A 21,262-nucleotide genomic window follows, 5' to 3' on the forward strand; every position below is an offset into this window, starting at 1 on the left:
CACATCTCCTTATAGCCCAGATAATCATCTTCAGCAGCGTGACGGATGATCAGAAGATTTAACAGGCCGCTTGGAGGCGCTGTTGTTTGCTGAAATTCATCTGATGTCGGGAAACTCACGCCTGTGACTGGAGTTTTCTAATGTGGGGATAATCGTAGGGCAAAAAGCAAATTCTCGTGTCATGTTACTCGTTTCAGAAATATAGATGCTGTTTCTGGATGTTTCAGTGTCTGCTGTTGAGAGCTTCTTGTTAAAATCACTACTGAGACCAATTTAAACACTGTCGGTTGTCAACAAAACCGTGGCTCAAATCAATACAAGACTATAATATGCATTTTTTTTATTATTATTAAATTTGCCCTTGAGGTGACGATTCAAATACATAATTAAACGATACCTGTGTGGTCTGCGAAACCTCTCCCCTCACAGTTATACACGACAGACCAGTAGTTCACTGTGCTTCCGCTAGAGGGCGGATAGTGCACGCGGAGGAGACCAACAGCGCGAGAGCTTTCAACTCATTGCGACACGAAGAGAACTTGGTAGCCGTGTGACAAGAGCTTAACACAGCACCCACACATTACTGTGTAAATACCAGAGGAAAGGAGAGCAGTGCATTCTAAAATGAGAGATTGTTTCTTGACTTGATATCAAACAATCAGTAGGCTAGCCTAAATCATGTTGCAGGCATACAGCAGTCTATAGAATGAGATAAAAACGGAAGGAAAGACGGAGAGATTAATCTTGTTACTGATATGAGGCTCGCAGGTAAACAATCGGATAACAATCTCATTAGCTGCAAAAGGGTCTGCCACAAGAAGCCACATTGTAAAGTGTTACATTTTCGTTAAAAAAACCCCTGCCTTATTAGCTGGAAACAGTGATGACATATATTTTGAAGGTAGGTGTCATGAAATTGTGTTGTTAATCATATACCCACCACTTTGAGATGTTTGTTTGTTGCTGTAAAATGTACTGATGATCAATTTGGTGGTATAATGGAAGGCCACAACACTCAAAGTCAGCCTGAAACCAATAATAACAAAGACAGCAGAGAGTTACTCACAATAACACCATCAGGGTAACACGTGACGCTTAGGCTAATTAATGCAAAAATACGAACTATAATAGGATTCGACACTAAATGTACTAATAAAAAACAAACATGATGGTTCAAGCAGGGAATTCTGGGAATGCTCTTTGCCCATCACTTATAATGAGATTCATACTTTTTACTTAAAAGCATACTTTCAACAATAGGCCTACTGTAGGCTACTCCTCTCCTACATGTTCCCCGTGCATTCAAACGTGTAAAATGTGTACAATATTTGACCATAATAAGACGTATCCTATTTAACCTTATATTGTAAGGTGACTTCTAGTAAACACGCTTTTACTCAAAAAGTTTTTTAAAATCATTTTCCCCCATTGAAATTGCCACCATTTTTCCCCCCAGAGATTCCTCCACATACACGCGCTCTCAGCATGCGCGCTCGTGAACTGCATACTAAAGAGTACACTTTCCGTGCTTCAGATTCAAAACATTCTGGTGTCGTCATTGAGAATTGATTCTTAAATAAGTATGACATTCATCATTTTGTCAAAAGCAGTCAAACACGTACATTCTACGTATATTAAAACGCTTAATAGACAAATGAATTAATTGGACTCAAGACTAAACTGACAGATGGGCTAAAAGGGATTTCAGAACACCGTGAATCGTGTTCTCCCGTGCTAATATTTACCTTGAATGCGCCTGTTTGACTTTAAACGGAGAATGAGAATTGATTCACATGTCTTCTAAAGTGAGCTGGAGTGGGGATGTAAGGGCGCACTGAGGAGGGAGGGCGCGTGTGATTGACATTCCCACGGTCGAATCAGGTGACGCAGCGCTGGCAGTCCGGAGCGTCCATTGGCTGCTGGTGGCAAGAGCTCTGCGCAAAACAACGCACTGATGCTCACTCTCCTTGCAGAACTCGAGAAGAGGGGACCTACGGATTTCTAAGCATCCCGCAGTTATTATGAACCATTAGACAACTATAGCCTATGTAGAAAAGTGTTATTTGTCTGCGATAGGTCGCGTTCAGGATTTTTATTTTGAAATTGATCTATCCACTTATTAGGCAAAAGAGTTTTTGGTAAGGTTTTGCTTCTTAGTATTAAGGATCGGGCTATCTGTAGGTTCTGCAATGTCTTTCTGTGACGCACGGACTACTAAATTCTGCTCTCCTTGAGACAGCATTATATCAAATGGCTATAGATCTTGCGCATATGGCGACATGGTTTCAGGCTGACACCGTACAACACAGGAGCTTTCATGTTCATTTGGGAAATTGCACAGTGCAAATGTTTTCTTAGACCAAAGCGATGGGTAATTCCTAAGCTGTGACTGGAGAAGAAAAGGAGTCAAGACAGAGCGAGGGGATAAAGAGGAGCGCACTTGTTGTTTGGAGATGATTTTGATATTTCTCTTTTTCTCGATCTTGGATGGAGGGTTATCGCAGCTGCACTTCTCGGTACCGGAGGAGCAGGAGCGCGGGACGGTTGTGGGAAATATCGCCGAAGATCTGGGGCTGGACATCACCAAACTTTCCGCGCGCCGTTTCCAGACCGTGCCTAGCTCGCGCACGCCGTACCTGGAGGTCAACTTAGAGAACGGAGCGCTGGTGGTAAACGAGCGCATCGACCGAGAGGAGATATGTCGCCAGACCGTCCCGTGCCACCTGCACCTCGAAGTGTTTTTGGAGAACCCACTCGAGCTGTTCCGCGTCGAGATCGAGGTCATGGATATTAACGACAATCCGCCGAGTTTCCCAGAGACGGACATCACCGTGGAGATCACCGAGAGCGCCACACCGGGCACCCGCTTCCCGGTGGAGAACGCCTTCGACCCTGATGTGGGGACTAATGCCTTGAACACATACGCCATCACCACCAACAACTACTTTTATTTGGACGTACAGACGCAGGGCGACGGCAACCGGTTCGCGGAGCTCGTGCTGGATAAACCCTTGGACCGAGAGCAGCAGGCGGTGCACAGGTACGTGCTCACCGCCGTGGACGGAGGGCAGCCGCAGAGGACCGGCACCGCACTGCTAGTGGTTAAAGTACTGGACTCAAACGACAACGCGCCCACGTTCGATCAATCCGTTTACTCTGTGAGCTTGCGCGAGAACTCTCCAGTTGGCACGCTCGTTATTCAGCTCAATGCCACCGATATGGACGAGGGCCAGAACGGAGAGATTGTTTACTCTCTAAGTAGTCACAATCCGCCGCGTATTCGGGATCTGTTTAACATCGATTCGCGCACCGGGAGGATTGAAGTGACCGGCGAGGTGGATTACGAGGAGAGCAGCACGCATCAAATCTACGTGCAGGCGAAAGACATGGGGCCGAACGCTGTGCCCGCGCACTGCAAAGTTCTGGTCAAACTCATCGACGTGAACGACAACACGCCAGAGATTAGTTTCAGCACGGTAACGGAGTCGGTGAGCGAGCAGGCTGCCCCAGGCACGGTGATCGCTCTGCTAAGCGTCACTGACCGGGACTCCGGCGAGAACGGACAGATGACCTGCGAGCTGCACGGCGAGGTTCCGTTCAAACTCAAGTCGTCTTTCAAAAACTATTACACGATCGTTACGGACGGTCCGCTGGATCGCGAGAAAGCGGAGTCGTACACGCTCACGGTGGTCGCCAAAGACAAGGGGGTGCCATCTCTCTCCACAAGCAAATCCATCAAAGTGCACGTTTCGGACGAAAACGACAATGCGCCGAGATTCATGCAGACGGTTTACGACGTGTACGTGACAGAGAATAACGTCCCGGGCGCTTACATTTACGCGGTGAGCGCCGTGGATCCAGATGTTGGACAGAACGCCTATGTCACTTACTCCATATTGGAGTGCGAAATACAGGGTATGTCCATCTTAACCTACGTGTCAATCAACTCTGAGAACGGCTACTTGTACGCGCTGCGCTCTTTTGATTACGAGCAAATAAAAGAGTTCAGTTTCATGGTGCACGCCAAGGACTCCGGTGCGCCCGAGTTAACTGCCAACGCCACCGTTAATGTCATCATAGTGGACCAGAATGACAATACCCCGTCTGTAATTGCACCTTTGGGCAAAAACGGCACCGCGAGGGAACATTTGCCCCGCTCAGCCGAGCCGGGATACCTGGTGACCCGTATTGTTGCAACGGATGCTGATGATGGCGAGAACGCGCGCCTGTCGTACAGCATCCTCCGGGGAAACGAGCTGGGGATGTTCCGGATGGACTGGAGAACCGGCGAGCTGCGCACCGCGCGCCGGGTATCCAGCAAACGGGACCCGCCGCACCCGTACGACCTGTTGATCGAGGTGCGCGATCACGGCCAGCCGCCGCTCTCGTCCTCCGCGAGCATCAACGTTGTGCTCGTGGACAGCGTAGTGGAGGGCCGGAGCGGCGACCGGGGGTCAGTTAAGTCCAAAGAGGGCTCGCTGGACCTCACACTCATCCTCATCATCGCTCTCGGCTCCGTGTCCTTCATCTTCCTCCTCGCCATGATCGTGCTGGCGGTGCGCTGTCAGAAGGACAAGAAACTGAACATCTACACGTGCATGGCCGGAGACTCGTGCTGTCAGTGTTGCAGTCGCCAAGCGCGCGGGCGCAAGAAGAAGCTCAGCAAATCGGACATCATGCTCGTTCAGAGCACTAATGTGGCCAGTACCGCACAGGTGCCAGTGGAAGAGTCGGGCAGCTTCGGCTCGCACCACCAGAATCAGAACTACTGCTACCAGGTGTGCCTGACACCGGAGTCTGCCAAAACCGACCTGATGTTTCTCAAACCGTGCAGTCCATCCCGGAGCACAGACACAGAGCACAACCCGTGCGGGGCAATCGTTGCCGGATACGCGGATCAGCAACCAGATATCATCTCTAACGGGAGCATTTTATCGAGCGAGGTGAAAACATATTTTTTTTACCTATACGGGCAACAGTTTATGTGAATCAAAAGCATCTCATTACCATATTAACATACATCATTAACATGTTCACAATGTCGAGAAACTATCTTTGATTTGATTTTCATACATTCATATAGAAATTCAAATGAACTGCTAATGTGTTAAGCATCACACACACACACACACACACACACACACACACACACACACACACACACACACACACACACACACACACACACACACACACACACACACACACACACACACACACGTTTAAGTATATATTAAGTGTTGCCCTTTATTGCTATAATGAGACAAACTATAACGTTTCACATTCTAAAAAAATATTAAAACATTATGTTTAATTGATTTAAGTAAAATCAAAGTGGTGCTAAAGTTACAATATTCACTGATAAGTTCATTGCACTTTTTCAACCACTTCGACTTTAATTACTGATGCAGAAAATTTAGATTCTGAAAAAATGGAGTAAAAATGATAGAAATTATTGTGACAAATTCAGTGGTTGGAATCAGTCCACAGAAATATCTCTCTCTCTCTCTATACATATATGCACCTTAAAAGTCTATTCAGTCGTGATCTTTCAGCTTCCATGTTAGTAATGTCAGATTGTAATCATCTGCTTGCTTATGACTCATATAGTGCTTTTAAAGGTAGCTCAGAGCTTTAGTGCTTTTTTTCAGATCCTTTAATTACACTACAGCACTTTAGGGTCTGTTATATACAAGGATGCAACCACATATTCAAGACTGGAGGGAATCCTTAATGTAAACATTTCAGAAAAGATCAATGAAAATACTATATCGATTGACCAATACTTGGAATATATGGGGAAAGTGAATATTGAGGGTGGTTACAACCTGCTATCACATTTATTCTAACATCTTTGCGTTTCGAGCAATTCTATCTTAAGTGAGCCCCCGCCATCCAACAAGGTATACTTTACTATCCCCTGGCATTCTCTGAAAGGGTGTAGCCCTCTGGAGTCAAGGCTGAGTAGGGAGGGGGGAGTGTATTGGACAAGGGTTTAAGTATGCAAAGCACACAGTCGCTGGGTATCAGTGGAACAAAGGCGGTTCTATGGTTGAGGTGCTCTAGTGCATGGACAGAGCAGAACAGAGGCCTGATCAGTGTTTTAATGATACAGAATTTCATACTTAGAATGTCATACTCAATTATTGTTATTGTTTATGTCTTATAGACCAAGCACCAGAGAACTGAGCTCAGCTACTTGGTGGATAGACCCCGTCGTGTTAACAGGTGAGATGACACACACACACACACACACACACACACACACACACACACACACACACACACACACACACACACACACACACACACACACACACACACACACACACACACACACACAATCTAAATGGGAACATTGCATTGACTTCTATTATGTTTATATACAGCCAGTTAAAATACTATGACCTAAACCAAACCCACACCATAATACTTTTTTTTTTTAGAACAATGTTCCAAAAAAAAAAGAAATACTTAAGCTAACTTCTGGGTACAATTTGTGCCCAAAAATATGGTTAAATAGGTACAGACACACTGATATAAAGCAAGTATGATGTGGCCCCTAGCCAAAATCCCCAAACTTGACTCAGTGTCGCATGTGTCATCCTAATGTTTCAAACTACACAGCACAAGTCTGATTCAGAATTTGATATCGAATTTAATCAGCAGTCTAAAATGTAAAACTGTGCCAAAAGTGTTAAATAACCAAAACAATCAATACTTCTAATGGAAAAATGCAGTACAAAGCTCCAATTACCAAATGACTACTAAACAATGAAAATTCCCTTATAGTTCAGCGTTTCAAGAGGCAGATATCGTCAGTTCTAAAGACAGCGGGCATGGGGATAGCGAGCAGGGAGACAGCGACCATGACGCCACCAACCGGGGCCACACAGCAGGTGAGTTGATTACGAGTGTCTCTCCTACGGTCCACCTGAAAGAAGCGTAGATGGGTGAAAGGGCCCTGGGGAATGAACGCTGAGGAGAAACATAGAGATTGGGAAATTGCTCTCATTGTGGCTTTGAAAGCAACGCGACAAGCCTTTAACCGATTCCAACAGTGGATCAATATAGGGATTGCGTGGAAATTATACATCTGTCAACAGAGCTAAACGGATTTCAGTCAATGCCGCGAACGAGTCTGACTTGTCTGATGGACAGGCTTTCTGAAGCATTTAATGAGTATTTGAAAGCTTCCACGGTAACAAACCCAAACAGCTGCCCACCACCCCACCCACACCCCCAAACACAATTATTTTCCCATTCATTTTCAAATGCCAAAAACGTTTGAGTCGAGCACGGTGAAATGGCAATAGTTTGTTGGAGATTAATTTGATTTAATTTTGTTTATTCTTTCTCTATATTCAATTTGATGAGCTGTTTGACTTTCATGTTCTATATTTTACTTCTGCTGGTTTATTGATCAAGGTGGAGCCTCACGGCTTCGACTGGATAAAGCTTTGACCTTTCTCTCCAAAGAATCATGACATTCAGCCTTTGGTTTGGCAAACAGTTAGACGACGGGTTGCCAGATATTACGTATGCGCTGCACACAATGGAATACAAATTTTTGAAACGAGCATGGTTTCGCATTTTAGGTAACTACAGTTTGAAGGAACTTTACTGTAGAAAGGCCTTTGATATAATCCTTTCTGGGGGGAAAATCACAGAAGGAGGAAGGGAAAGAGGCAGAGGGATTGAGATTTTTTTTTGAAAACTTATTAGAGCATCAAATAGGTAAAATGAGAAGATGTGTGTGTGTGCGTGTCCTTTCCTTCCCCTACTCTCCTCTGGGTGTGTGTTGGCAAGCTCGCAGTTTCTGCACTCCCATTTCAGTGCCTGTCTCCGCATAGCCAATTATCACAGCAAGGTTAAGATGAAGGCCTGGGACACTGACAGGGGTAGCACCACTGCATTAACAACCACTTACACACACACACACACACACACACACACACACACACACACACACACACACACACACACACACACACACACACACACACACACACACACACACACACACACACACTCTCCTTCACACATCCCTACCTCGCCTCCTTTTGTTCTTACAGCATCAATTTGGAGATATTAGTCTAAATTAAGAGAAGCCCAGCCAAATGATAGAAAGTAAAGATAAAAAAGCGTTTTAACCCTCATATTCTGTTGAAATTGACTGTAATACTCTTATGTTTAGGGTCCCTTATTCAATTCAATTCAATTCAAGTTTATTTGTATAGCGCTTTTCACAATACACATTGTTTCAAAGCAGCTTTACAGAAAATGCATTTCAAAAATATACATACAAAAATACAGTTAGTTAATCATGAAATTTAGGGCATAACATATCGCCGGCGTTGGGTCGTCTCTTCACAGGCGTCGAGTCGTCTCATCACAGGCGTTGGGGCATCTGAAGTCTCCATGAGAGGCTGGATACATAACTGGAGCTGACGAACTCTATTTGAGTTATCTCGGGACAGGCGTCCCGAGATAACAACAAAAAAGGCAGATGGGAAATAATTAGCGTAGCTGCTGTTCATAATATGAATGCATTTGATCTGATTTAACTGTAGTATAAAAGGTATGAGATGCATCATGTGAATGCTTGGCTAAAGAGATGCGTCTTTAATCTAGTTTTAAACTGGGAGAGCGAGTCTGAGCCTCGGACAGTATCAGGAAGGCTATTCCAGAGTTTAGGAGCTAGATGTGAAAACGCCCTCCCTCCTTTAGTGGACTTAGATATCCTAGGTACGACCAGAAGCCTCGAATTTAGTGATCTTAAAGAGCGCGATGGATTATATGGCGATAGAAGATCTCTTAAATACACAGGAGCTAAACCATTTAGGGCTTTATAGGTCAGTAACAATACTTTGTAATTGATACGGAACTTAATAGGTAACCAGTGTAGAGATGATAAAATTGGTGTTATATGATCATATTTTCTTGACCTAGTAAGAACTCTAGCGGCTGCATTTAGCCTTATCCCAATAATGTAAATATAACATTAATAGCTAACACATTAAGATAAAGTTCCATTTGTTTGCAGTTAACTAGTTTACTTCTAATGCATTTATTGATCTAATATTGACTTAATGTCAACATTTAGTAATACATCAAACTATTAACATATTTTTAACATCAAAAGTTATATCCGTTCATATTTAATGGAAATAAACGAACAGTGAACAGTTGTTTTTTATTAACTAATATATATTTTTCAATGTGTTAAATAACAAAGATTGATTTATACTGTAAGACATGTATTGCTCGTGTAAAGTGTTGCCAAATAGTAATAGTAATTTTCCCCCCCAAAAAGATATTTTCAAATTATTTAATGTACATTTTACCTCATTAAAAACTTAAAGCAGACATTACACTCTTAAAAATAAAGGTTCTTTGTTGCAATCTATGGTTCCACGAATAAACGTTAACATCCATGGAACCTTTCCATTGCACAAAAAGTTTATTTAGAGTGGAAAAAAAAGGTTCTTTCGATTATTAAAATATGCTTCAGACAAAGAAAACATGGTTCTTTTAATTGTACACTGGAATGTTCTTTGGCATCACTGCATCACACACCTTTGGAACATTTATTTTTAAGAGTGTATTGTCTGCCCGAGTTTTATCTTTCTGTTTTACCACACACTATGCATGCACTTAAAAGAAAAAGAAAAAAGTGACTGGTATCTGTTTCTCTTTGGGGTTCATTTGATCTCTTCAAAACACATGAAAAATAGAATAAAAGCTGTAGGCATTGATGTAAGTAATGTAACATTTTAAGGAGGATGTTTTAAGCACGTTAAAATAGTTGAAATTTTATTTATAATCAATTCTTATGAGATTAGAAAAGCCTGGTACTTTAAAGTATATCTTTCAATATTTGAATGGCCGTTGGGTCTCTCAAATGAGCATGAGTGTCGAGCTAGAAGAGCTGAGGTCAGAAAATAGCCCTTTACATGATTTAGACTGTTACATCTGCATTTGTTTGCAAAGAGACAGAGGCGTGACAAATTGCACAATTAGATTAACATGAGTGAGCGATAGATTGATGATTATCTATAAATGAGGGATGTGTGGTGATGACGTTAATCAAATCACTCCTGTCGCTGTAATTTAATGCTATCATTTCCCAATCAGAGCAACTCCATTTGCTCTGCACGCACACACACGCACACACACACACACACACACACACACGCACAAGCAAATAGTTTGTAGTCAATGCTGGGGGAATAACTTTGAAACTGTAGCTTGGCAAGCTTCAAGCTATTCATACTTTAAGTTCTACTACAGTCAAGCTACCTTGAAATAGTACGCTTTGCTACAAGCTACAAACAAAAGGTAGCTAAATAAACTGAGGCTATTACAGGAAGCGATATCTTTTTAAATATATATCAGATAAATAAATTTTAAATTTAAAGACATGATACACTAAATTCAAAGTGCAATTACAATGCAAAACAGTGTACATTATGAAATGCAGTCAAACAACAGCATTTAACATGTTTTGCTATGAAGAAAAAAAAAAAGTCCATGCAACAACTTGAATTTTTTTTTTGTATACATGAACCATCCGAACAGCTGTTTATTATTTGGATTATTGCCCCGGTTCGCTCAGTATGAAGTTCTGTGTTCAGTACAATGTGACAAAAAGCAGTGATGCAGTGTTTTGTCACACTAAAAGCTTGCTACTGAAGAAACACAACTTTGATACACACATTACTGAAAAATGCAGTTAAGTTAGTAACATCGCTAGTTAATCATTCCCAAAGACAGTAATGACTATATATGCAATTTCTTATTGCAGCTAGTTGATTTTGAGTGAAAGCCCAGCCAGATGTTCAGCAAATCGTCATTACTTTCACGCTTGTTCTTCAAAACTAAATTACCATAAGTTTCCTCCCAACCCTAGCAAAAATGCTTGTCCTCAGCATGTGAGCTCAGGTCTTTGGTCAGCCCGACGACAGGTGTTCTGAAGGGAAATTCTGCTCATCAGGGCTTTGGCAGTGTTTTTCCTTTTCATTCGGATGCTTTTGCACACCATTGATAAAAGATGTGATGAGGTCTCCAGAAGAGAAAATGCAAGAGAAGCGGAAAGAGACGAAAATAACGCACACAGTGGGATGCAGTGCGCTTCCTGATAGAGAACAGCTTAGTTAGTCATTGTGTTTGTACTCAACGCATCATCCCTTTTTCTCTGGAAGTCTGCAACCCCAGAGTTCAGCATCTACTCCGATCATTGTTGTTAATAAAGCTCCCAGATGCGCTGAGGATATCTAATGCATAATCGAATACAGGTCTGCAATTATATAGGATTTCGTGGAAAATCATGATATTTTTCTTTTTTCATATATTTATTATAAGTGCAGGTGTTAAACTATAGCATACAACATGCTACACGATATTGTCAATACAAGGATGTATTGTATTGCAGAACAATGGAAAGAACTGTGAATGCAATTTGCTGAATCATATCGCTTTTAGGTTTTAAACAAAATTATTCTGACAGCTCAAATTTCTCTTGACGTCTAAAAAAAATCATAAAATCCTTGAGGTCTACCACTTGCAATGCATAATAGATGCCACATTGTCATGTTCTTTTTATCCAAAGAACACTAATGCTGAACTATCAGCCCAAATTTCAGCATTTAACTCAGATTGAACCATTTCACGACTGCATTCAAACTTTGTTTTCTAGATAATTTCAACCTTAATCCTCATTCAAATTGGACTTGTTTTCCCTGAGGATGGTAGTTTTGTGATTCACAGACATACTTTGTGACTTTAATCCCGTCCAAATTGAAAATGTCTGTTTTTCTTGCGCAGCCATTGTTGTTTTTAAGTGAACTCAGGGTCCTCTGAGCATTTTAATTCTGTTTCTATAGGAACATCTGTGATTGTGGTATATTGCTTTTTCACATTGTTTCTCTTCATTTTTCTGAGCCTCTAATACCATAACTAAATTTAGCTGCATCTTTAATACAGATTCAGATATATTCTATGCTAATTGCAATGTGTTGTAAATAGGAGTTGAAGCTAAATCCTGCCCATCAAAATATGAAATCACAGATGTTTTGTGTACATTTATTTTAAACTTAAAAATCCCATCTAATTTGTTGCTTCAATGTGCCAACGTTTGCATGTCCTCCTTCACCCCGCAATCTCGTTCGGCTGACTAGGATCTGATGGTTAAAGCCTACATTAAAGGATATTATTCTACCAGAAAATCACATAATTTCTTATTAGTTAAATTCATAAAACAATAACACTATTGCGGAGTCTGGTTTCTCCCAAATTTTCCCCCTCCCCACTATTTTTGTCACCTGATGGAGTTTGGGTTCCTTGCCACTGTCGCCTTTGGTTCCTTGCCACTGTCGCCTTTGGTTTGCATAGTTTGGAATTAAAGGACTCTTAACTCTTTCACTGTTTTCACTGTTATACGGTAGGAGGCGCTATTACACATCTTATGAAAGAGTACAATCAAAACTCAGGCTAAGAACAAGCAGAAACAAGCAATAGAAGCATTGCTTATGCACATGTAAAATAACTCAATCATCAAACATCGCACAGCATATAACGTTACTGAATGAAATGTCGAACCCAGGATACCTGGATACAGTTATGTGCCTCTATGATAATAACATTCTGTTCTTTCTTTTGATATACCGTATGTTCAGATATTCATACAAAAGATGATTTAAAAAATGGCAGCGCTGGCTAACTTAAAAAAAAAAAAAAAAAAACTGTACTGTCACTATTGGATGAGAACAAAACTTAATTGAGCTGGATGACACTACTACCTGTAGAGCTTCTTATAGCCACATTGAACTCATTTCATAATGAATGTTATTGAATCAACACTGAACTGACTTGAGCTGAACAATGACATTATTGTCTGCTGTAGAACTGCTCTCATATTTAATGAAGTTTGCATCATTGATCATTATTTATTATTCTTTTTTTTTTTTTTTAAGCTTTTTTGAAACAATCTGCTTTTTATAAAGCACTATAGAAATAAAGGTGACTTGACTATTAGTTTTCTGCCTTGCAAGCACTACTATTGCATTCAGGACATGCTATTCTAGTACTTTTCTGTGTTATTCAGAGGTTGTTTCGACATACAAAAGCGACCTCAATCGTATGAGACGGTATCAAGTCCTACATGTTCTACACGAGTCTCTGCATGTGACTGTGATATCGACGTGAAACTCATGCTGTGAGCTTCTGTCTGCTCGCTCGGTTGAGGCTATTTAGAGACCGCTGTTCTAATTACATTGAGTTTGATTGTATGCAGTCAGGTTTATCTGTGTACTTAATATTGATGATGTCACAATGGCCTTGGATCCCTGCTTTAACAAGATTTATGCCTCTGTGTACACCCGCATATCTCTGTCCATATATATCACCCTGATATAATAGTGAAATAACAAAGTGGACAGCTTGTGGAAGTGATCTATGGATTTCACAACAGATCTGAGCAGAAATGTGAGCCGAGTGTGGATTCGGATGTTGAGTCTGTAAGATTAGAAGCCCTGAGTAGCACGTAGGGAAGAAGAATCACATCAGAAATCTTTTTAACTTTCCTTATCCTTGACAGCAATGATAGAGAAAATGTAGACTTTTGCTTAAGCTTCTCAGATCTCCCCTGAGACAAATACGCGAGTTATCTCATGTGTCTCCTCTAGAGTTTCAGAAGAGATCTCAGCAATGTGGAAAACTGCTTAGACACCAAAGTCTGCATTCAAAATCAAAGATTTCAAGATGAACCAATGTATCTTTATTTTATAGCTCTATTCTAACTTATTTAGCAGATCTGAGACTAAATGATTTGATGCTTAGTATATACTTTGTTGTACCCTGAGCTTTAAAAGAGAGGTAGAAGGGTATCACGTCTTTCTCTAAGTGAATGTTTATGCCTGCACTCCTAAAATGAAGGGTTCTTTAATGGAATCAATGGTTCTATGTGAACCTTGGAACCTTTCCATTCCACAAAGTGTTCTTAATGGTGGAAAAAGAACTGAAAATTATTTTAAGAACTGTTGCCTGAATGGCATCTCTGAGAAAACCTGAAAAAGTGTATCTTGATACGCACAATCCAGCAGCAATTATCTTGAGTTTTCTGTGCCGTCCAGTAAATGAAAGAGGCGTTACAAGCAAGCTGATTTCACTGTGCACAACATAACCAGACACTTTGATCACGCAATAATGCTTCATCAACTACCAAAGTCTCCTATAGGGATTCTAATAAGCACAGTATTCTGGGTCAGTGCATTTAATCGACAGCCTTTTATGCATATACCTGCAGGTCCCAAAGCCACACTAATAACATGTTTCCTGGTCACTTATGCAAATCATTACAACAGCTCTACGCTAATAAAACATTATTCCCCCGTGTGTTCATTTAAGCATCAACACACTCATAGACGTATAGTATGGTCAGGTTTATCAGAAGCACAGATTTGTCTTTTGATCTCACTCAGAAAAGCTTCTGCCACGAGGAATTAGAGATTAGAGTTTGGCCGGACATGCATCCACCGCCTCCCTCTCCTTCTCTTTGGGCCTTTGTCTTTACCTCTGTCTCAAATTTCCTTATATCAGCCTACAGACTCTTTCACTCTCTCGTCTTTTTTTCCTTCACCTCACGTTCTCTGTTGTGTTTTTTTGCTCTCCATCATTGTTCTGGTTTGAATCTGACCTTGGTGCATCACTCTTTCAACAGGACTGTATCTGCTCCCGCTCTTTCACTCTTATATAGGTCATTCCTCTTATGGAACTCTGTAACCTTTACAAAATGAATAAACTCGTGATTCAGACACTTTTATAAATGATACATTTATTACGCAACAGGATCCAAAGTTAGCCATTGCTCAGTGAGGGATTGAGAGTTAACTCATGCATGCTACTTTTGATATATTATTTTAAAAAATTATCTTTTAAAATGATTTATAACAATGATTTATGTAATTTTGTCATTTTCTGGAAGACAGCTTAATTTTTTGTAATGGACTATGCACAATCGCTTCAGTGGTCACCACAACTTCTGGAGCAGCGAGGTTTAAATTAAAGCACAAAAGTAAATCTTGAGGAAGTGTCACATGACAGGATAAAGCAACATTGATGTGATCCATCTTTACTTTAAAGTATTTCAAGCTTCTTGATCTCATGACCAAAATGTTATGTTTTAATATAGTAGAATGTTATGTTTACTGTACTTAATAAAATAGAATATAATAGATTGTAATATAATTTAAGCTTTTTGAGTGATGTGTGAAATATGACAATTTTTACACACATACCGAGAGCTCACATAACACTGAGATTTTAGCAGTATAAAAATAAAACTGATTACCATTAGACATTAGTACAGAGCTCCTAGTGACATACATAGTAATGCCTTATTTAATTGTGATAAAAGAACTAATAAGATTTCCTTCTTTAATAAAAAATTAGGAGTTTAATATTTCATGTAATATATTAAGACAGGGCATGCAGGTGCTGCATAATAGATCATACAATACCATATTATGCTGCTCATCTTGACTGTGATTTTACTCCTGGAAAATTTTAGTATTATCAAGTAAAAAAAATATGCAGACCAACAGTGACATCACGGTGCTTGCAATTTTTGTATGTGGCAATCCGAACTTGCGGAAAGGTTTTAAGAATATGGACCTATATTGGACTTTTTGAGTCAGAGAACGACTGGAAATAATTTTAAAAGCACCATGTTTCCGCTTGCGCTGTGAAATTGCCTGTTACGTGTTCATGAATAAAAATAATACACTTTAGCAGAGAATCGTGCAATGCAGTGTGCATGAAGTATAAACGCTGATTTGCACGTGGACGGATGGCTCACGCCAGGCTGAATGCGTCAATGTAAACAAGGCTTAACCCTGATTACTATTCTTACCTTTTCTCCTAGTTCAAACTTTCAAATCCCTAACCTTGATAACAAGCTAAGCACACATTTTAGTGGTGGTCCTAGTCTGTTGATTAGAACCCACAGTCCAGATACCTAACCATTAACTGCCCCAACAATCAGTGGGAAATTACAATTTGTTAATGACTCATGAGTGCCAAAGCTCAATTTATAAGGTGGTGATTTTGTATGAATTTGTACATGCTGTATGAAAACGCATGATTTTTAGAAGCATGTACTGGTAAGCATGAAGGTCCACCCCTAAACATAACTGTATGTGGCGCGTAAGCAGATCATACAAAAGGAGTACGAATGAGATCATACGAATTCGCCATCAATTCAACAAAATGCTAAATAGTTTCGAATTGTCTTGAGCTTATGTTGTCAAGCACATAACCACTAAGCCATGACCGTGATTTCTTTATTCATGCGGTCATATTCTTCTTCCTAATTCTGAACCGGTCTTTACGCTCCTGGAAACACTGAGCCTCATGTTGGGGTTGTGTCCAGAGGCCTTTATTAGAGATCAGTGTGACGCCACACTGCTCGCTGCCCTTCTCTTTCATTTATTTCCCTTTCAAGCTCTCCTCTCATTCTTTTCCTCTGAAACCGGCTAATTATCATGCCCTGTGTAGTCATTAGTCAGAAAGCAAGAGCGTGTGCGTGCGAGCGTGTGTTCGGAGGACGGTTTCTCCCAGTGTTGTTGGTTTTGCTTGCGTCGCCTATAGTGTTTGTACGAAGGACTTGAGAGACCGGCCGATGAGAGACACGGTGAAATTAACAACATGAAAACATCACAGCCGACTCGTTTAATATCGGTTGGTGGGAGGGACATGCAGGCAGACATGGAGAAACAAAAGGCTGGAGAGTTCACTGCTTTGTGTATATAACTATCCTTCTTTCTGTGGGCCGCCTTCCAGTCAATTACCGTGCTTTGCTGAAGCCTGACAATGACTGCAGCTGATTATAAAACGAGTAAAAAGCTCGCAATCTGTCTGGTTAAATAATCATCTTCATTCAAATATGAATAATTTCAGACTCTGCGCTCTGGATAATTCATAGTAATTTTGCCTTTGTGTTTCTGTTGACATTGTATTGTTACACTGAAGAGCAGCGGATAAAGTGAAGGCAGAAGATCTCAGAGTGTGAAGAAAAATGTAGACTCCACACAACATATTTTTTTTTTGTTAAATTGATCTCGGAACGCGAGCACAAGGACATTGCCGCTCACACACACACACCCAGACACACATATATAGTATATATCAGTGGCGTGTACTTGTGTTCTGAAATGAGGAGGCAAAGTTATGTTTTTTTTATATTTTAATTAATCAAATGTAAATGTATGTCCCCAGTTACACTTAATGTTGTCACATCTTCCTGGTTAAATAAACACAACCTTAACTGTACTTCAAAAATGATTTTTTGACAATGTAATTAATGTTCTCTTTATTAAAACCAAGTATAAATCTCATCAAGTTAGTGTTTTAGGCATTTTCACATTTAATAATACAAAAAACAAAATAATAACTTAAGGCAGTACCAATTTAAACAATATATTTTACTTGTGAACTGATATTCAGCAGTTCTTTTAAATAGTCAACATATTTTGGGATCAAACACTGGTCACAGACACGGAGATGTATCTTTAATTTCACCAAACTGCTTGCTCATTGAAAACCCCACAGTCTTCATGTTTTCAGGCCATTTCAAGTTTGATTTTGACATGACATAAAGCGGTGATATCTAAGTGGGTGAGCTGTTTGCTTACTTTTTAATTAGTCGTCCCATTAACGCCTTCATTTTGTTCATTCAGACTGATTTGCGAACACGCACGAAAACAAAAGGAGGGATTTATGGCGTGAACCAATCATAGCCAATTATAACCACAGAGCGATTGAGGCATTGTATCCTCTCAGAAAGACGTGGACATCCGCAGTAACTGTACCTGCTGGTGCACTGTTGGACAGTGTTACTTTAAAAAAACAAACAAGCGATACACTTTTTAATGTCACATTTTGAAAAATATGCGTTGTTTTATTTCTGTAATATGGATTATTTTCTCACCCTATTTTATTGAGGCATTGCCTCCCTTGCCTGAGTGGAGGAAACACCCCTGATGGAATGAGAATATTCATTATAGTAAATATAGTAACATTACTCTATTTATTCTAGTCTACATTACATTTGACTAGAATGAAGCTAAATTTCCTCCCATCTTTCCCCTGTCTTCCGCAGGAGCTGATCTTTTCTCCAACTGCACTGAAGAGTGCAAGGCTCTGGGTCACTCCGACCGTTGCTGGATGCCCTCCTTCATGCCCGGCGACAGTCGCCAGGGTGCCGATTACCGTAGCAACCTGCACGTCCCCGGAATGGACGCGGTGCCGGACACTGAGGTACAGGAGAGCGTGGTTCCGGACGATCCGTGCAATCAGGCCGATGATAGATCATTCTCTACGTTCGGCAAAGACAAGTCACACCACGGCACGCTCACACGCCACGAGCTACACACACTCTTACCAAGCGCCCGAGCGCCTTACAAACCCAACTATCTGTGTGAGTACTCGCTCAAAACGTACGATTTCTGAACCCCCCCAGATCTGATCCACTGCCATCATCTGTTCCAAATCTAACCCATGGCTCTCTTTGTATAGAACTATTTATATTTCTTAATAAAAAAAATGTAATCCCATTTCTCAAAACACCCTTTCTTGACCTATTCTCTCACTTTCCAATTTGTTTTCCCCTTTCCTTCAAAAGCAAAAATGATAAAAAAAACAAAAAACAATAAATGTATAATATATGGACATATCAATAAAGGATTTTTTTTGAGTGAAATCGTGGAGTTGTGTTCAACATTTTGTCCTTCCCCTGCCCTCTAAATTCTCCCACCCAAAGCATCTGAAGACACTGGTGAAAACATTACAAATTTGGCTAATCAATGCTGGATTTGCAACTAATTTGTCATCCAAACCTACATAACACATACTTTTGTGCTGTGACTTTTCCTTGAGCTGAAATCTATCTTCATCATAATCACGTTAGACACATGGTATGTCTATAAAACATGCCTATACCTCATCACACGCTTCCGCATCTCCTATAATCATGATTTATCACATTTTCATTTTATGCCATAATAAACAGAAATACACAGCATGCCATATGGAATGGAAGCGGTTATTTCCCAGCTTTCATATACATCCGACAAAATCCTACATTAAGTACCTGTCTTTCTCATCATGCACTGTATCCATGTCTGTTCTAATCACCATATGCCACATCTCTACTCTAATCACACTTGCGACAGTCACATCGCCCTGCCTCCTCGCCTCTGATTATAGCATGCAAACTGCTAGTGTAAACGCTCACAGTCGCTGAAACATCCAGCAATTTGTTACCCCTGTTTTAATGCAAGACTGCTACTGCGCTAAAGCAAGGGCAAGTGCACACTGTGTGTTCTCCTGTGGGCGGAGATTAAGTGTGCATGTGCATGTATCCTTTCAGACATGTGGATATGGGTGAATGGGATTTCACCAAGTACAACATCGCAGAGATGTTGATCCAGGAACAACATTCCAATCAACCAATCAGATTTGAGGGATAGGTTTATAGTTAATGTCAAGTTTAGTCTTACGACAAGGGTTAGGGGGTTCTTATTCACCTAGCATTTCCCTCTGAATTTAGGGATAAGTTATGGGTAGGGTTATGTTTAGGGGAAGGGATAGGGTTAGGATTATCTTTTTGGTCAGGAATGTTGTTCCTGGATCAACAAAAGATGTTGATCCAGGAACATGTCTTTCTTGGCAAAATCATGCCGACTGTGGATATGATGGACCTTATATCCACAAGCCCCGCCTCTATCCTATTTGCATAACTGTTTTTTTTTTATTCTTGGGAATTTTGGGCAACACTCTCACAAGAAAACGTCACAACACTGATGTTTATCAGCGCACCGCCAACATGTCGCTCTAGCAATGTGTTTCTGAAGGTTCTGTAACACCTTGGTTACTTGGTTGCTTTTAATTTGATTTGATTGTATTTTAATATATAATTTTTTTATTGATAATAAATACCTTTTAGTTAAATTTTACATGCACAATGACTGTGCATGTAAACTTTTATTACAATTATATTTTACAGATAAATTGAATTGCAATTACATTTTATTTACAGTTAATGTAGCAAGTGTTAAAGTCACATTTTCCATGCTATACAAAATGGATTTCATGTGCTATATTTAATAACTTGATTTTACTGTACCTCAACTCTATTTTAAGCTATTTTATGTCAGGATTCTACGTTTACAGTACATGTCACAGAAAACTAATTTGACATTCACACAAAGATAATTTATACAGTTCTCACTCAAACGCAAGATCTAAAGATAGATTTATGTAATTGTCTGAAAAAAGAAACACTTACAGAGCGACGTTTTAGTAGTGCATGAATAAACATGGCAACAGCAATACTTTTCCTTGTGAGATCAGACTCAACCTGGGAAATAAATGTGAGGATTAGTAAGAACATGATTTTAACGACCCGTATGTTCTCTGCCTGTTCTTTGCCCTATAGCACGCAAAAGGATTTCCTAGCACCTTCCGTGTGGACATTCCTGAAAAAGCGTGAGTTTGCACAGTAACGCAGCCGGCCAAAAGCATCAAGGGTTTCTTTTTTAAATTTTCCTCCGTTTCTTTTTTTTTTACTGAACTCAATCACGGCCTATCCGGTCGTTCCCAGCTCTGTCGGACGTCTGAAACAGATTAAATCGGATGCGATCCGATGACGTAAGGACCCTGAGAAGTCTCAGCAGGACTGAGAAACCTCGCCAAATCTCCTCCGAAAAGCTGGATGAGAAGAGGGAAGAACAGAGGGAGAGAGCTCAAAAAGAGGATTAGGAGTGATGGAGAGACAAAAGGAGAAAAATGGATGATCAATGGACACGGTTGTTTCCTCACTCTCTCCGCTCTGTGATCAATGTGTCTCTGTTTACAGTCCACTGTAAACTATACCAACTATCTGAGCCCTTTACCCGTTTCGACACACACACACACACACACACACACACACACACACACACACACACACACACACACACACACACACACACACACACACACACACACACACACACACACACACACACACACACACACACACACACACACACACACACACACACACACACACACACACACACACACACACTTGTACAAACGTACTGTACAAAGAGCAGCCCAAACTATGTGCATTATAAACTCAACTATCCGTTTTAGACTTGACTGTTTTCTATAGTCGTTTATTTTTTTTCTTCTTAATCAGTGTGGTCAAGTGTTCTTCTGA

The 21,262-nt window shown here is 40.6% G+C and overlaps 1 protein-coding gene across 3 annotated transcripts; it reads left to right on the forward strand.

Annotated features, from left to right (window-relative positions):
* The first annotated feature begins 523 nt into the window (after nucleotides 1-523).
* Nucleotides 524-20,679, forward strand: pcdh10a (protocadherin 10a). Of its 3 annotated transcripts, none has more exons than XM_079615302.1 (5): nucleotides 524-901; nucleotides 2,494-4,943; nucleotides 6,170-6,228; nucleotides 6,793-6,899; nucleotides 18,158-18,754. In XM_079615302.1, exons 2-5 carry the CDS (start codon nucleotides 2,784-2,786, stop codon nucleotides 18,505-18,507), a joined length of 2,676 nt encoding a protein of 891 aa, XP_079471428.1. In that variant the 5' UTR covers nucleotides 524-901; nucleotides 2,494-2,783; the 3' UTR covers nucleotides 18,508-18,754. The 3 variants fall into 3 exon arrangements, with proteins under 3 accessions (XP_079471428.1, XP_079471427.1, XP_079471429.1); XM_079615303.1 differs by lacking the exon at nucleotides 524-901 and adding an exon at nucleotides 20,495-20,679 and having other exon boundaries at nucleotides 2,326-4,943; nucleotides 18,158-18,315; XM_079615301.1 differs by lacking the exon at nucleotides 524-901 and having other exon boundaries at nucleotides 1,957-4,943.
* Nucleotides 20,680-21,262: the final 583 nt, after the last annotated feature.

The sequence above is a fragment of the Phoxinus phoxinus genome (genome assembly GCF_949152265.1).
Source record: "Phoxinus phoxinus genome assembly, chromosome: 6".
NCBI lineage: Eukaryota > Metazoa > Chordata > Actinopteri > Cypriniformes > Leuciscidae > Phoxinus > Phoxinus phoxinus.

Bases quoted from the DNA above. Each gene is read 5' to 3' on its own strand.
- pcdh10a (XM_079615301.1), top strand. From the start codon at position 2,454: ATGATTTTGATATTTCTCTTTTTCTCGATCTTGGATGGAGGGTTATCG. The intron at 6,229-6,792 runs GTGAGATGACAC...ATTCCCTTATAG, and splicing joins AGACCCCGTCGTGTTAACAG to TTCAGCGTTTCAAGAGGCAG. The intron at 6,900-18,157 runs GTGAGTTGATTA...TGTCTTCCGCAG, and splicing joins CAACCGGGGCCACACAGCAG to GAGCTGATCTTTTCTCCAAC.